Below are 17960 nucleotides of genomic sequence, written 5' to 3'. Positions count from 1 at the left end.
TTTTGTTTATATTCAAATAATCTGAATTTCCCTCATGCATTGTTAAACAAATACTCACCTTAATTTTCTTGAAGTATATTGAGCATTTAAATTTTTTGCATATCAATCTTTGACACATCTGGGATTTATTTCGATGTGCCATACAGGTCTGATTTTTTTCCCACGTGGTTAAGATCTAGTCCCAACACTACTGAGATGCCGTTTATGAAAAGGGTAGGAGTAGTGCCTGGCATGCACGGTTTCTCCATAGACATTCCTTTCCTTACTCTCTCTCCCTGTCTCTGTTTCTGGCATAATCTTATGCAGAGGTACCAAGTAAGGAGCCTGGCCACATCCAAGAGGTGGCTGGAGGAGGAGAAACAAGTAGCAAGACGATAATTGAGATTGCACTCTTTCATTTATGATTTATGAAGCTCCTCTGGATGGCATACGAGCATGGTTAGCTTCCATAAGCCAGTTTGGGAGTTTGATATGCCTTTTTCCCTGGAACGTGTTTTTTCCCAGCAGATCGCATCGTCACTGGGTAAATGGAACGGTCCCCATCTGGATTCTCATACTGACACAGCAATGGCGACCTTTAGAAAACCCTTGCTGAGTTACCCTGACTGTTACGCCTGCAGCACAGTGTTCCATTGGCTGGCACGGTTTCTAGTGCTTGATGCTTCATGGAAAATAAGTTAGAGTCTGATTATTATGGGCTGTTTAAGATTGGTACTTAATAGTACTCATTGTTTTCAGCTACGAGAATCCAAAAATTCTTTGGCATGTAAAAAAAAAATCTAAGGTAAATTAATAATGATTTTAAAATTAATTCTTGTTTCACTGATGTATCAAGACTAAATAAAGCTACAGTGGTAGATCACTCTGGAAAAAGTTGCCTCTGCCCACTTGCTGAGTGAATTGAGTCTTTTGTAGCATTTGTTTCCTTTGTTATATCAGAGTAATCATTCTTTGTGAGATGATCTTGAAATTCTTAAAGGAGCAGAATGCAATGGCTGTAAGTAATATGCCATGCCAAACAAGATAATCGAATTCACCAGTTGGTGTAGCTTGTGACATACCACAGAGTACAAGACCAAGAAAAGTTTGTCATTTTTCCATTCTAGTTAATAAAGTTCATCAACAAATCCTTTGTTGCCAGAAGCCAAAGTATAAAAACCTAAACATGCTCAGAGCATCTTATCTCTCATTATTTTCATTTCTAAATCTTTTTCTCAGATTTGCTCATCTCTCAACTGTCAACGCCTCTATATTTCTTTTACCTTTTACCACCAGCTCCCCACTAAAACAAAAAAAGCAAACAAGCAAACAAATAATCCCCCAGAATCTGGAGATTATAGATTCTTTCTATTTTATTTTAGAACTTTGGGGCATAATTGATTGCTTCTGTTGAATTTCTTGTTTTTATTATGTTTTTATTTTATACATATTTTTAGAGATAGCTCTGTCACCCAGGCTGGAGTACAGTGGCATGATCATAGCTCACTGAAACCTCTAACTCCGGGGCTCAAGCGATCCTCCTGCCTTAGCCTCCCAAGTAGCTGGGACTACAGGCACACACCACCATCCCTGCCTAATTTTTAAAAAAATTTTTGTAGAGACGGGATCTTACTATGTTGCCTAGGCTGGTCTTGAACTCCTGGCCTCAAGTGATCAAAAATTAGTAGATGAGTGGAAAAATTGAAGATTTTGAGTTTGAAAAAGAATGAGGAAGAGGAGGAAAAGAACAGCTAGAGAATGTACATCTGCGTCAAGAACATTAGCCAAAGATTCTAGATTTTGGTTGTTTGTTGATTTATAGACACATACTTTCTGTATAAAGTGTAATGAAAATTTTCAGCTAATTTGCCAAAAGGTTGAATTTTTTCCCTTTAAACCTATAATGAGGCCAGATGAGGCGGCTCGCATCTATAATCCCAGCACTTTGGGAGGCCAAAGTGGGAGGATCTCTTGAGCCCAGGACTGTGAGGTTGCAGTGATCTGTGATGACGCCACTGCACTCTAGCCTGAACAACAGAGCAAGACCCTTTCTCAAAACAAACAAAAACCTCTGATGGAAAAAAAATTCATCAATGTATGTTTTTAGGGGCAGTGGTTGGGGAAGACAAAGCCAACTGCTTGGAAATGTTCCTCGTTGGGAAAATCAGAACTGAATTTTCATTTCCATACAGAATTTAAAGCAGGAACTATGCCCACAGGAGCATAACCAGTAAGGAAAAATCTGAAATCAGATCTTGAGACCTAGTGTAACTAAATTTCCAGTGTGTGAGAACAAATGTGGAGGTGACCATTTCAATATAAGCTGCAACTAATTTTGTTGCTCCTGTGGACAACCTGACCTCGAAAGTCTCGCCAAGGCCATCTCATTTCCCTCTCCTATTTGATTCTCTTCGGATTTTACCGTGTAGACAATAGTTGGATTATAGAATATATAAAATGAGATTTAATGACTACTTTGAAGATTGTTTAAATGCATTTTTAATTAGTATTGTCTAATTGATATCACACTGTATTGCCTAACTTGAGGGGATTTTATGGTAATGCGTGTGTCTGGAACCTAGATGTGCACAGTGGTGATGGTCATTTCAGGGTGGACATGGATATGTATGTGACCTCATGACATCACTCTTGGTTGTCGTGGGTATTATATTTGCCTAGAAACACTGGCTAACCCTGAAGAATCTTTACACATTTAGCTAATAATATGTATCATTCTTACATGTTTGCAAAGTCTCCTTCACTTCCTAAAAAGCCTGGATTTGAAAATGAGAGTTTTCTCTGCTTAGTCTACCATTCTTTTATCAAATAGCTATTATAAAAGTCAGATACTTCTTTACTGAATAGATCAATACCAAAATATATGCAAGCTGGGGAACCGTGTGCTGGGTAAAAGGTGTATATAAGAGAATTTTGCCATCGATCGTTACCTCCTCAACCCTGAGTGCATATGGAGCCAGGGAGGTACTAAACGTTTACAGAGCCTGGCAGGAGTACAAATAGAAGCCCCTGGCTGGTGTCCCCTTCTCCCTAGCCCCTCCCACCACAGTGCAAAGGACTTTACATGCACCCTGGCTAGCACACCCAAGCTCTGTCCCTACCGCCTCACAAACATCTGTCCCTTGGCTACTCTTGAGGCCTAGGAACGTGTTTGTCTCCAAGAGGATAGATTGGGGAATGGCCCATATAAGCCCTAGAACTGGGATCCAGAGTCCCAAGTGCCTGGAGCAAGGCTGTGAAGCTGGGGAGAGGACATGGACGGCAAATAGGCAGGGTCCCTTGGCCCTGTGTCCGCGTTGCTCCTTTGGGTGGGGAGAAGGTGAAAGAAGGTCAGAACGAGGCCCTCTAAAGTTGAAGCTCCTTTGCCCAACTCTGAGGGTGGTACTGGGAGGGGCCCTGGAATATGAGAACACTTGCAGGTCATTGCCTTGCTGGCCCTTTCTTTTTTAGCCAGCAAGCATTTGAAGGTCTGTTCTGTGCAGATGGTTAGGCTAGATGTTGTGGGAGGATATAAAATATGAAGCTATTTTAAATCTAGTTGTGGGGGAGACAAAAGCTGAACTGAGAATAATTTCAAAACAACAGATTAATAAGGGAAAATCACTAGCCCAATAAATGACAAGTAAGGGAATTTTGGGTGAAATGGAGTCAAGTGATAGCTCTAGCTGGAGAAGGAGGGCTGGTTTCAGGGCCATAGGGTGGTAGAGTTCATGGAGTTCATGGCTGGCAAACTTAAATGCTTTCAAGGCTCTTGCAGGTACCATAAAGGTGTGAATGGGCCTGGTGTAAGACCATAGGGACTATAGGTAGAATGTACAGATTGATGTAGATTCTATAGCTGTTCTTTTCCTCCTCTTCCTCATTCTTTTTCAAACTCAGAATCTTCAATTTCCACTAATCTACTAATTTTTGATCACTGGAGGCCAGGAGTTCAAGACCAGCCTGGGAAACATAGCAAAAGACTTTTGAATTAGATATTAAAGAGTGGAACAAGGTACTGGCCAAATTAAATGGGAATGGGATCTCTGAGTTCAGATTCCTGGGGTTGTTGGTGAAGACATTAAACTGACACTGCCACATGGATACAGAAGCTCAATAATCTGATTGTTTACCCATATTTACTCCTAATAAAGTACCTTCAGTTAGAGAAATGGCTTCACATAGAAAACAAATATGAGGGGAAAATTTGTAAAGAGGAAATTCTTCAACCTGCCAGTTAAAGTCTGTATGGTGGGTAAGAAAAGTGGAACAGTAAAGAGCTCCTTTCCCTTTCATGGTGGAGGTTAAAAAAAATTTGCTGGATTTAGAAAAATGTGCAGGAATCCTCTACTATTCCTTTCACTTCTATAAAAATCCTACCAGTAATGATCATGTCAGGTTTCTCTGAGCATTGAGCCTGTGGTCACCCTTCCCAAGCAGCAGCACCGCGTGGGGGTGAACTGTGTGCCCTTGCCAACCCGTGATGGATTTGGAACCTGTGACTGTGACCTTATCTGGACATAGCATCCTTGTAGATGTGATCTAGTCAAGATGAGGTCATAGTGAATTTGGGTGGGCCCTAAACCCATCATGACTGGTGTCCTCATAGGAAGAGTGAAATTTGGACACGGACACACACCGAGGAAAGAAGACCGTGGGAAGGGAAAGGCACAGGCGGGAGTTATGCTGCCACAAGCCAAAGGACATCAGGGATTGTCAGCAACCCCCAAAAGCTAGAAGAGGAACGAGGAACCAAGTCTCCCTCAGAGCCTCTGTGAGACAATACATTTCTAGTGTTCTAAGCCATCTAGTTTGTGGTACTCTGTTACAGGAGCCTAGGAAACCAATACAGGTGCCATTTTCCAACTTCCCCATTGTTACTAGAAATGCCACCAAGTTCCTGGTCTCGAAGGTTGTCATTCCTGTTTCTAACCTTGTCTCCAAAATGCACCGAGTCTTCCAAACCCTTACATTTGCTTCTTCCTCTCCGTTTCCACAGTTATCACCCGTATCACTTATCATGATAATTCATGTTTGAATCCTGCTGTTTATAATTAAAAGTGATTTTAATTCTCACCACAAATGACTATGGGGATGGTATTATTCTGCCAACTTAATTGATGAAGAAACTAAGGTCCAGAGAGTTCAAGTAACTTGTCTGAAGTTATACAGTTAACTAGTAGATTAAAAATCTGGGATTCTAGCAAGAATAGGCCCTTTAGCTCCAAGAAAAAATAATCAACCCAAAATGGACTGTCTTGCTATAATTACTGTGCCATACCACCTTCTCCAGCATTCAAAAAAAAAAAAAAAAAAAGGCCACAAAAACATGTCCATGTCACTGGGGTACAATGGGAGGAAGCCTTAGTTTGTTCTCTTTGCTTCCCTACACCTTGGAGGAACAACCCTTGTTATTATGACAGCAAAGGCATCCCACTAATTGGTAGAATAAAAAAAGAGAGAGCTTACTTTACCTCTCTTTTTTTCCCTTATAACAACAGAATTTCTTTTACACGTTTAATTATAGCCTTTGAAGATATATCAGATTGGCTTTTGGTGGAAAGATTTTTTTTCCCCAAAAGTAGGTCACTGGAGATATAATTAATACAAATAATAACTATCTCATCTACAGATTTCTTGGAGTTGAAATGACCTCTTTTGCTTATGTTTCCCCACTGTCTGTGACAAAGCAGCTAGTTGGGTTATGTTGTTCAGCTGGTTTTGTAGCAAGGGCAAAAAGTACATCCTCCCAATGTAAGAAACATGTCAGCAATTGCCACAATTTTCTTACTGAAAATCTGATTTTTTAAGGAGGAGGGTGTATGAAAAGGAAAAACTGGTTGATTATGGATTTCCTTATCTTAGACTGTATGTTTAAGTAGTGAATCAGAGTAGCGAGGCCAGAGGATGCTCTGAAGTCTCCCCTACCCCCAATGAGGCAGAGTTATACTTAGGATAACCACATACTTTGTTGTCCAAATGAGGATGCTTTTGAGAATACAAAAATTATTATGCTATGAATAATTACCTCGGGACAATGAGTAGAAATTAGGGCTGTCTTGGGCAACCAGAAGATATGGTCATCTTGGTTGTTTTAACCCACTCTGGAGAGAGGAATCCAGCCTGTTTTTGAAAACATCTTCCCATAAACAGAGAGGGATCTTGGTGAATGGGGCTGGAGATGATTACTAGCCATGAATCATTAGATTGCTCCTTAGAAATTAAATATATATATTTAAGAAATTAAAATTTAAAAAAAAATTTTGTACAGAGTCTCACTCTGTTGCCCGGGCTGGAGTGCAGTGGTGTGATCATAGCCGGTTACAGCCTTGAACTCTTGGACTCAAGATACCCTCCTGCCTCACCCTCTGGAGTAACTGGGGCTATAGGCGTGAGCCACCACGCCAAGCTAATTTTCTTTTTTTTTTAAGAGACAGAGTCTGGCTATGTGTTCAGGCTGGTCTTGAACTCCTGGCCTCAAGTGATTCTCTTGCCTTAGTCTTCTGAGTTTCTGGGATTACAGATGCAAGGCACTGTGCCCAGCTTCTAAGACATTTTTTGGGTATTAGTGAGAGACACATTGAAAAATTCTTACCCACATGTTTTGGTCTTAGTCATTCTGGAGCTTACGGCTCTGGGAGTCTGGGGCTCATGGGGATTTTGGCCTGGAGGAGAGGAAACTGGGGAGTTGATCTTCTCCATTTGCTGGAGACTCACACCCTAGAGTAAGTGCCCAGCCAGGGCACTCCATACATGCTTAATAAGCAGTGGCTGGAATGACTCTAAGCACGTCCTGAATTGGATTGGTTCACAGTGTACCGCAGAAAAGAAATCTCTCTCTTTCAGAGGATGAAGCCATAATGGAAACCTTTTGATGAGAACTCAAGAGTCGAGTAGGCACGAACTTGCTTGTTGATTTAGGGGTTGAAAGGACAACTAAAGGAAGAGAGCATATTTCATGTACGTTGGGAAAGCGTCCCCTGAACTGAGATGGTAAGAATGATTGCAAGGCCATTTGGTGGTTAGACAGGGAGTGCTGTGGAAGGTGGTATTAGATAATTCTTCCAATATTCAGACATTTATCGAGCACCTACTCTGAGAGCAGCCTGTCTGGGTTGCTGGGGCTCAAAAGGGAGAAGACAGTTGCTGACTTCAGGGAACTCACGGACTAATGAGAAGGCACATAAGCATGTAACGGGAGGACACATAAACACGGCAAATGCAGCAGTAATGGTACATAAAGATATTGTAGGGACAGGAAGGGAGAAGGAGTCTTTCTTCTTGGGAATGCAGGAGGATTCCTGGAAAAAGTGGTGCTGGAGCAGTGTGAGGATGAGTTGGAGGCTTTGGCCAGGGCGTCAGCAGGCCTACAGGGATAGATAAAGGAAGGTGGAAATGACAAGGCCGGAGTTTTAAGTGGTTGGCAATCTTGCCCATGCATTCTTAAACTGGACCTTTCAAGGGTAAATTTGCATATTTTGATCACAATCGTGGGCTGGAAAACACTATATACCTATTTGTATATATATTTAAATCTGAATGAAATGAATTTCATGGTCTGCCAGAATTCTGAGACGGACTTCAAGAGAACAACTTCCTAGCTTTTCAAGGTGGCTTATAGGGCATTACACTTTTAAAGACCTACAGTGTTAGAATTTCCACGTTTTCATTCTCAATCCGATCCTATATTTAATTGCACTGGCAGCTCCTTTTGTTTAACTAGCATTTATTTTATTTTCATTTAGATGTATCTTTAGGGGTGAGGGGAGGAGGATAGGAAGTGGGTGAGGTACTCTGTAGGTGCTGGTGTTTCAGCAAAATGTTCTTGAACTCCTGGGCTCAAGTGATGATGCTCCCGCCTGGGCCTCCCAAAGTGCTGGGATTACAGGTGTGAGCCACCATGCCTGGCCTAAGCAAAATGTTTCAGTGTTTCCAGATGGTTGCCTCATTCTCCTCGCCTGCCCTTACTGGGCTTAAGAATTTTAAGGCCATTGTCTCTTTTTAGAGCTTCTTTCTTTTCCTTTAAGTAATTTTTGGCCCTACTCTTTCTCTGTTTTCTTCTTCAATATGAGCAAAGCCAAATTTTTGCACAATCACAACGATTATGCAAGGACAAGTTCTGACTTTAGGCTCATTCTTGTGTTAACCATTCTCATGTTAGATTACTTCCCATATTCTTTCAAAGGCTGAGAGGCCGAAGTCTTACCAGTGCCCTGGTGTTATAATTTCCTAGTGAATATTTCTGTAAAAATGAGGGAAATGTTAATTTTCAGAAGCAGTAGTGAATTGTGGAAGATGCTAAACCCATTAATGAATATGCTTACAATTTACCTTGTTTAAAAAGTAAAACATGATGAGTCAGTCTCAGAGCAGAAAGTGATCTCATGGGCCTCCTTACAAGGGAAATGAGTTGCCCTTCCAATGCAATCACTAATATTTTAGTTGTAAGTCACAGAGCTTATTTGAATAAGTTTTTCCCTATCCTTTGTGTGGTTTATTCATTTTTAGATAAAAGTAATTGATGTTAAAGGAATCTTCCAAAATAGTGTTTTGACACTAATTTGATTCTTAAGAGTCTGTATATTTTGGTACTTTTCTGGCATCTTATACATATGAACTATTGACATAGAACAAGCAAAATTGTGTAACTCTTTATGGAAGGGCCAGTTAATGTTTTAGCAAGCCTCAAAGAGCTCTGGACCATGTGACTACATACAAGAGATTAATATAAATCAATGCCAACCGTTTCCTGATATAAAGCAGCTAGTACTAAGCTAAACATTTGTATTGAATTTTAAAAGAATACCACATTTATAACAAATTATAACAATTTGATTGTGTAAATAGCTCAGATTAATTTAGAGTAGAAATTAGCCTTTCTAGTCTCATTGCATTTGAACTTTTAAATGCACTCATGGCAAATAGGAAAAGTACCTTCTTTTTGACACCTCAAATTAGAAAGACAATTATTCAAAAATTCTTTGTGATTAAAGATTGTTAGTATGACTGTTTGACTTTGCCTGATATAAGAACTACTCACAAACGAAGTTTGGAATTGAAAATACTTCCTTGATCAAAATGAGACCCAAAGAGGACAGAAAGTAGCAGGAAATCTTTGGAATCGCTGCTCTTCTTGGTTCATTAAGATGATTTTGCAGATTAATGAACCAAAAAGGCTATCAAAAATAATACAGCAGCTTTTGAATTCTGCTCTGTTGTTTTGTTGTTTTCTTAAATCTTAAACTCTCTATTCAGCCTCATCACCTTAATTTCTTTCAACTTTAAGTCTAGTATTAACCTCTTTTGTTAAGAGAGCAGCCATGAAGCCTGTCTGCAATTGTTTCCAGTTCTGTGTTGTCTAGGACGTTGCTACTTCTCCCTTCATGGTGAAAAACAGCAGCTCTGTTCTATTTGCAAGAACAAAAGCTGGGGAAGTGACCTGGTTGTGATGGCGACGTGGGGGCCGGGTAGAAGCAGGCAGGACTGACTTGAATAAGCGAATGTTATTGGCACTTTAAAGTACGTATTCCCCCAGGAAATTGAAAAACAGAGCTCTCAAGGGATATTTTATTCATACAGAAATAAAATTGGAACTTGGTAGGAAAAAAACCATCAACTAAATTGAATGGCATGTAATAGCTTGAGCATTCCAGTCCTAGGTAAATTCTATTAGTAGAAGTTCCCCTTTGAAGGGCCTTAAAAAGTGTTTGCCAACCAATCTGTGGACTGGGCACATCACAACCCCTGGAGTAATGGATTAAAAATGCCTATTCCCAGGCCAGTCAAAATTAATAGAACTGAGGGGGGCCCAGGATTCTGCATTTTCAATGAGTGTCCTCCCCGCCCCCCAATGGATTCTGCTCTGCACTTGGGTAGGGAATCATCTAGAATTTTCCCCAGCATTAGCCGATTCTCTCATGAATCAGTATCTTTGTAATAACAAGCGCCAGGATTGTAGCACATGCAGGTGCAGAAACTCCCACTGTGTAAAAAAGCGGCTACTGTCAAGGTCAGCTGTGAGTTAGAGGGCGCCAAGCAGAGTGGCCCCAAGTCCGGGCACTCTCCTCACGGCAGGCCTCCTGGCTGCTAAGAACCACTCCTGCTTAAAGATTGCAGAAGGAATTTTCTTAACTCACCTATTCACACTGTAAGAAAGCCCTGATACGGAACCTGAGCCTCCTGGTGTTGCTGGCACCGGCTCTCAAGTGTCTTTTTGAGAAAGGGCAGGTGGCAGTGTGCCTGCTCCTGGATGAGGTTTCTTCGTATACTTCAACAGACTCTGAGCGGGCAAACCCACTTCCTTATTGCTTCCCACAGCCGAAACTGTCTTGGTTGTCTACAGTCAATAAACATCCATTAACGGATATTTATCAGGCTCCTACTTTGTGCTCCATTTTAGGCTCCAGAGATATCAGAGAAGAAGAGAAATAAGGTCCCCAGCTTAGAGAGACAACCTGCTGGTCACATCAGCTATTTGTGCACCCTCTTCTGCCTGTTGGGCACATAGATCCTTTAGACCATATGACCAACATCCAGAACAGTGTCCTCATGCTCGTTCTGACATACATTTTAATGCTGTTTATGTTGTCTCCTGTAAAACTGAGCTAAAAACAGTGGCTTCTCACTACAGTTTCAGAAAACATCAGACAACGGGAGACGGCTCTCCCCATCTGGGAAGATTTATCAGCTGTCGTTGGCTTTCTGGGAGGCAGTCTTTCTGAATTTTAGGTAAACTTCAGAACAATTGGCTTTCTGTCTCGATGTCCTTGGTCTATCACTTGGAAAGGATTTATTTTGCTTTGGCCTCTGTTCCCTCCTGGATCCTAAAAGCAACTTTTTGTTCCCTCCATGAGCCTGTCTGTGTCTTTAAAATTAAGTTGAAACTTTAACCTCGTATTGCTTTCTCAAATCTCAGAAAGCTTAGAATTTTCGTGTTAAGACATTTTGTTGACCCTTTTTCAGTTATGTGAGTTTTCAATCCTGGTTATTTTGTATTTGGATGAGTTTCATGGGTAGAATTTCAGAAGCCTCTGGAGAGAAGTTGGAGGAAGAATCTCCTCTAAGGATGAAAAGTAAAAAGGTAAATTTCATGTAAAGTGGATGATAATTCACGTGTATTATTTTTCAAAATGTGGTCCCCAGATCACTGGTGATAGGCAAGATATTTTTGGTTGCAATATCGCTGAAGAAGAAGTCTTATTTATTTTATTACATTTAATTTGATTAATCATGGCAAATGATACTGCTTTTTAATTATGACATTCAGGTTTCCTTTCATAACAAACTAACTTAAATAAAAAATAAAGCTAAATATTAATCATACAAGTGACATATGGGTATGACAAAAATCACAAGGTTGCTACACAAATGATTGGGGTTTGAGAAACATGATTTGAGTGGGGGTCAGAAGCAAGTGTCTTGTAGGAAAGTGCCTAACTCTGCAGGGCCAAAGGCACACACCTCACCCACAGTGAGCAGGAAGCTGGTGGGGGTGAGCTTCAACTTAACACAGAACACAGATTATCTGTACATGCCAACCACGGCAGAGTAGCAAGCCTTGTATGTTCAATTTAAAAGTAATCGAGTGTCTACTCTGGAAAAGGCAATAATTCACATTTATGGGGTTGGGGGGACAAAGGATCCAGGGCAAGCTATGGCAAGAGATTGGGGAGATTATGGGAGTCTTGGACCAGAGGCGGTTTTGTCCCCTGCTGAGAGGTCAGAGAGCATAAAGGCAGAGAAAGGGACATTCAGTCCTTGGGTGAATCTGTTACGGCTCTGCAGCGGGTGCCTTCCCCAGCAGTTATCTGCTGGTTTTATCTTGGAGGACAGCTGCAGTAGGATGGAGACAAGTACCTCAAACATAGCAAGCTCTTGATGATAATGAGAATTTCAAAATACTTAAAACCATTGTTAGATTTTCTTTTTAAATATAAAAACAGTGAAACAAAAACTAAATGAAGAAGAGCCATTTCCCTTAATTATATTTGAGACAGAATCTAGAAATGGAATTGTAGTTTTGTTCCTTCTCCCACTCTGTGATTTTACAGATAGAGCCCAGGATGGAAAGTCCTCTGGGCTGTGGCCCTCCCACCCCCACCCCATCTAAGTGAACCCCTTGGCAATGGGACACCTTCCAGTCAAAAGGCTTCCCATCCTTGTGAACCAAAAAGCCGCCCCAGGGCAAGGGCTCCTGTTCTCTGGTACCTGTAGTTGTCGAGGCTGTAGAGGACCCTCTGCCAGCCCATTCATTCTGTGGGGGAACAGGTGAGAAAGTCCTCGCAAGGAGAGAAGAAACCAAGCAGAGTGCACCCATGCTACTGACCCTAACACACGTTCTACCATGTGATTATGCAGGACATAAAAGCTAAGTCACTCAACCCTCCCATCTAGGTCACCCAACCCCCCGATCACCAATAATGTTCATTCGCACACGCTATTGCCTGTTCCTGATATGGTCTCCCCATTCCTGCTCACCCTTGCTCTTAGCCTTGTCTCACCTCCCTGATGAAGTCAAGTCTTCACACTCTAGGTTCTTGTGGTGCCATGGACTTCTCTTTGTGCACTTGTCCCAGATACACTTTGGGAAGACAAGGCCAAGAGCAAGGGTGAGCAGGAGTGGGGAGACCATTTCAGGATTAGGGAACAGCGTGTGAGAAGGCTGCAAGAAGGAGGTTCTGAAAGAAGCCAGTGTGGCTGGAACACTGAGGGTGGAAGAAAGTGGGTTGTGAGAAGAGGCTGGTAAAGGTGTAGGGCCTGCCCACACGGCCTTTCTGGTCATGCTAAGGAGTTTTGAATTTCTTCCTAAGCAGAGTGGGAAGCCATTGAGGATTTTGAGCTGAAGATGAGGAGAAAGACAGAAGAGCAAGTTTGTGTTTTGAGAAGATCAATCTGAAGGAATATGTTTTCTTTCAAGGAAGAGTCTGATCTTCCTTGAGTTTTATCTTCCTGAGAGTTTTATCTCAACTGGGCCCTTGCAACAGGTCCCACCCTGGTACGCACAGGGCCCTGGCAAGAGTACCCACAGACACCCACATCCCTGCGAGTTTAAATGGTTACAGGTTATCATCAGCCTAACAAACTATTATCAATATGTTCCATCCTTCTACCCTGAAAAACACGTCTCTATAACTAAAACGTAGGAAAAGATGTCTACAACTGTGGTTTTTATATGACTAAGAGTTGGCAAAGCATCAAAGATGATTGAATTTAATTATAATTGCACAGTCTGGGTGTCCTGTTGGGCCAACAAGATGTGGATGAGTAATAGAATAAAGATATTTATAATTAACAAATCATATCCTGTTCCGTAATTTTTGCCTTTATTATAGCAAAATCACTAATTATGTTGTTCTAATTAAGATTTTCACATAATTTCTGTTTTTTTGACAGAAATACTGAGTCAGACAACTTTTTTTGCAACAGTTTTATTAAGATACAATTGACATGTCATACAGTCCATTTAAAGTGTACAACTTTTCTTGAGCCATTTTAGTTCTGAAATAGTTTTTCATTCGTTTCAATTTGAAGAAACTTTGTCCTTCTGGTGGCGTATCAACCTGAACTGTTAATAAAATTCTTAAAGTAATACTTAGATTTGGAAATGAACTGTGAATAGAACATACTGTGTTCAAAACATGGTAATGGGATCTCATATGATAAATTATCTTTATCACAGCAAATATTAGAAAATATTTTTATTCCATTGTATAAATCTCCATCATGTATACAGCAACTTTTACTATCTTTTCAAGCAATATCTCCATCTAACATGAATATCAAGTCTTGGCATTGTATGTCACGTATGTTATTCTGGACATCTAATCCACATTTCAGAACAATGAGAATGGTTAAATATTGTAAAGTGTTCCTTGGCTGCCCTGTGCAAGTGTTGTGAGTTTCCAGAACCTCCTGAACTACAGATTGGAACTTGAAGAGAAGCAAGCATGGAGACACTTGGCACAACCCAGGTCCTTCATTGTGTGAGGATCAAGAGTGTTCATGTGTTTGAAAGGAAGGAATTGGCCAGTTCATTAGCCCCTTTCTCTCCTCCAAGTGTTCCCACTGCTCAAATCCTCCCTTCACTCTGAAGCAGCCCCTATCACTGCCATAGCCATGTGACAAACCCCTCAAATGCTCAGGGCTTTCAGACACAGTTGCTTGTTATTTCAAGGACTCAGGGCAAGGGATGTGGGGAAGCATTTCCCCAGACTTAGGATGGCTCTACCCTGCAGCCTAAAACTGCATAAACATTGGGTAGACCCTCTCCAAGGCTGTCCCATCAACCCACTAATTGGGATATGGGCTGATACTGCCAGGAAGGAGGTCCTTTCTTTGTCAGTGTGTCCCTTTGGAAGTCTGCTGACTGTGTTTTTCTCTTGTTTTGTCTCGTAGGAACTGGTGAAAGTGGGAAAAGCACCTTTATCAAGCAAATGAGAATTATCCATGGGTCTGGTTACAGCGATGAAGACAGAAAGGGGTTCACGAAGCTGGTTTACCAAAACATATTCACCGCCATGCAAGCCATGATCAGAGCGATGGACACCCTGAGGATACAGTATGTGTGTGAGCAGAATAAGGTAAAGCACTGGGGGCATCTGCCCTATCCAGGAATGTGTGTCTGCTTGCTCTCAGTAGCATATGTCTTTGAGCAAAAAGACTGAGTGCTTTGGTTGGGGGCCAGAGAAGCTCTTGCACTCAAACCCTGGGGTAGAGATAACGGAGAGAATTTGGGAAAATTCATTAGCCCCGTGGTCTTCCTTCTGCAGGAGTTCTATCATGTGGAAGTGCGAGGCTACCCTGTGTACAGGGATTCAGAAGTTTGGGCAGTTATTTCTGTTGCTTATTTCAGGCACTGAGAAAAGAAGACATAGATTTTCTCTTTCTACTAAGAGACTCAGTTAATTTCTTCACCGAAGCATTGGGGACGTTGGGCTTGCAATGGCTGACTTTTCAAGAATTCCCGGTCTCAGGAAATATTTTCACTAATGTGCTGCAGACTGCTCAGAGAAATCAGTGGGCTTTGTGTGTTTATGTTGGGAGCTAGCCCTTCTTGGGAACTAAGTGATAATCATGAGAGCGATGCTTATGTCCCGGCTAGCAATGTGCTCTCTCGTAAGGTGATGCTGTCGAGCTGGCACTGGCTTTCCTGTCACCACCGGGTATTTAAAATACAAATTGTTTAAAACCAGAAGAAAATATTGAGGCAGGAGGGTGGGAAGAGGGGGAAAAATAAAATATAATATGTATACTGGAATGCAAATCCATACGAAAGTAATACCGTGTCTGAGTTCATTAAGAATCTAGATTAGAAATAAGAGTTTATTTAAAATAATCGGTACCAAGTTATAACATGAGGCAGAGAAAAATTCTGTGTCAAATGGGTCTCTTGTGGATCTATTTAAAAAGAATTTAGCTGCTGAAATGCCAGAGTTGCATGGGCTTCAGTAATACACCCCCAAGGACAACTTGGTATCACGAACTTGTGGCAACTGTACTCGTATATATTTTCTATATGTGATAGACAAAGAGTTTTAAAGCAATCAAACAATTTAGATTTTATATTTCTCAGTGACTGAATTACACTGGAAAACATAGTATGTGCCAAATTTTCAACTTACCTGTACATTATCGCTGCAACCTCACGTCTTTCCCAGCCCTTCCTTGCTGTCTTGAAGAAATGAAGGAACTTATCTTGCCTACAGTTTTGCCTTCAACAGTGTCATGCTGAAAACGCCGGGGGTGGATCTGGTGCCAAGTAATGCGAGAGGTGCACTCTGAGCCACTGGAAGATTCTAGAAGTGACTGCGATGATTTATATATTGCTTTTGAGTACATGCGATATCTTTTTGAAAGCGTATGGTTCTTTTTTCCTTACCCTATACAATGTATTCTGAAAATGAGGCTTTCTGTGGCGATTTGAGATTATTTCAGAGAAGAGACGTGGCAGGAAACTTCCTTGTGGTGATTTCAGTTAATCTCTTTTCCCCTGTTGTAAAATGTGTTTTCTTTACCAATCATAGTGAGGTGACTGGACGCAGCTTGGAATTCAGGGATGGATTTGTAAACAGATCTATTTGGAAGGAAAGGCTCAAGTGTAAGCCACTTCTGCTTACATTGGCAGCATGTGTTTGCAAAACCTAATCAGGCTTAGTAATCAAGGCCTCTGGGTTTTTGCTTTTGTTTTGTTCTCCCTCATGGCCTTCTAGAGGTACTCAGTTTTTATGTTAAACAAAATGTTTTTGTGGGATTGGACGTGTACCACTTTCTTCTTTTCCCTTGATGTTCTTGTTCATAGGCCACATCCACTTGCCCACTACTCTGCACTAGTTTCCTAGGGCTGCTGTAACAAGTACCTCAAACTGGGTGGCTTAAAACAGAAATTTATTTTTTTCACAGTTCTGGATGACGAAAGTCCCAAATCAAGGTTGATTGGTTCCACCTGAAGGCTCTGAGGTCTCTGATCCCTGCTTCTCCCCTAGCGTCTGGTTGCTGGAAATCCTTGGCATCCGTTGGTTTGTAGACACATCACTCTAGCCTCTGCCTCTGTGTTCACATGGCATTGTCCTCTCTGTGTTTGTGTCCAAATTTCCCTCTTATGAGGACACCAGTCCTTGGGTTAGGGCCCACCCTAATCCCCTAGTCAACCAGTATAGTCTGCCCTCAGGCTCCCCAAGATTCACATCTATCCCACATACAAGATATAATCACTCCATCCCAACATCCCTAAAAGTCTTAAGCCATTATAGCATCAACTCTAAGACCCAAATCTAATCTAAATATCAACTCAAAAAGTCCCAGATCTCATTATCTAAGTCAGATATGGGTGAGACTCTGGGTGTGGGCCATCCCGGGGCAAGGTTTCTCTCCATCCATGACCTGTGAAACTAGAAAACATGTTGGTTGTCCCTCCTGTCTCCTCATTTGCTGTGTCTGGCTCCATTCTCAATGCCTCCTTCTTTCCACTTCAAGTATCTAGATTCATGTTCCATACATTTTCTCTTATCCCTCAAACAGATGCCTGGAATGATACACACTGAAATGGCTTAAGGAAAGGCAGAAGATTGAGTGGAAAGAACACTGACTTGGCTCCCAAAAATTTGGAATCTGCTTATGGCTCCCCTGTGGGTCTAGGGCAGGGGTCAACAGACTTTCAATAAGGAGCCAGAGAGTAATTATCTTTGGCTTTGTGGGCTATATGGTCTCTGTCACAATGACTCAACTGTGCTGTCAGAATACAGAAAGTAGCCATAGGTAATAGCTAATGTGTGGCTCAATTGTAAACTCTATTCACAAAATGTAAAAACTATTCTCAACTCATGAGCCATACAAAAATCTACTCAGACCATGGGCAGATTTAGTCTATGGGCTATAGTTTGCCAGCCCTGGTCCTAGGAGAAGCTGTACCTTCTTCTCTGCTTTTCCATTTCCTCATCTGTTAAATGCAGACAACACAGACTCTGTCTACTTCAAAAGGCAACATAGGCAAAAGGAAGTGCTTTACAAATTAAATAGCTCTCGAGAAATATAATGTTATTATTGGGCAAGTTCAAAAATCAGAAATGGACTCATTGTTTTTTCTATTATTTATTTAGGTCATTTTATCCATTCCTTCTATATTGTTTTCCTGTGTGCTATTATTATTTCTAATAATTTTGTCTGTGGGCTACTTTAATTCCAAACATGAAACTGTAACAAAGTACCATGCTTAGGTCATAAAATGATAAAATGATTAGTGGACATTTTCCAGTAGTATTCAATAATTAGTTTAGGAAGCATGCTATATGTTATCCTCTTTACAAAGTATTGCATAACTTGAAATAATTGACTAGTTGAGACAGGGATAAACACAACCTTAATTAGGTTTTATTTCTGCAGTGGTGCACTCTTTCCTTCACTTCCTATTGCTGAGTATTTATTTCAATTATCTGTGGAGTTTTTGTTTGTTTGTTTGTTTGCTTGTTTTAAAGAGCTGGGAACACTTT

General features: G+C 41.1%; 1 protein-coding gene across 1 annotated transcript in view; it reads left to right on the top strand.

The window, feature by feature from the left end:
* GNA14 (guanine nucleotide binding protein (G protein), alpha 14) overlaps window positions 1-17960 on the top strand; it is a 181342-nt gene that overhangs the window by 85209 nt on the left and 78173 nt on the right. The window contains exon 2 of the mRNA XM_012650659.1: window positions 14371-14555. Coding sequence (XP_012506113.1) covers window positions 14371-14555 — 185 coding nt within the window. The remainder of the gene's footprint in view (window positions 1-14370; window positions 14556-17960) is intronic.

This window comes from Propithecus coquereli, unplaced genomic scaffold (genome assembly GCF_000956105.1).
Source record: "Propithecus coquereli isolate 6110/MARCELLA unplaced genomic scaffold, Pcoq_1.0 Scaffold339, whole genome shotgun sequence".
In the NCBI taxonomy this organism is placed as follows: domain Eukaryota; kingdom Metazoa; phylum Chordata; class Mammalia; order Primates; family Indriidae; genus Propithecus; species Propithecus coquereli.
Note: the sequence above shows the minus strand (reverse complement) of the source record. Positions and strands in the feature narration are given on the sequence as shown.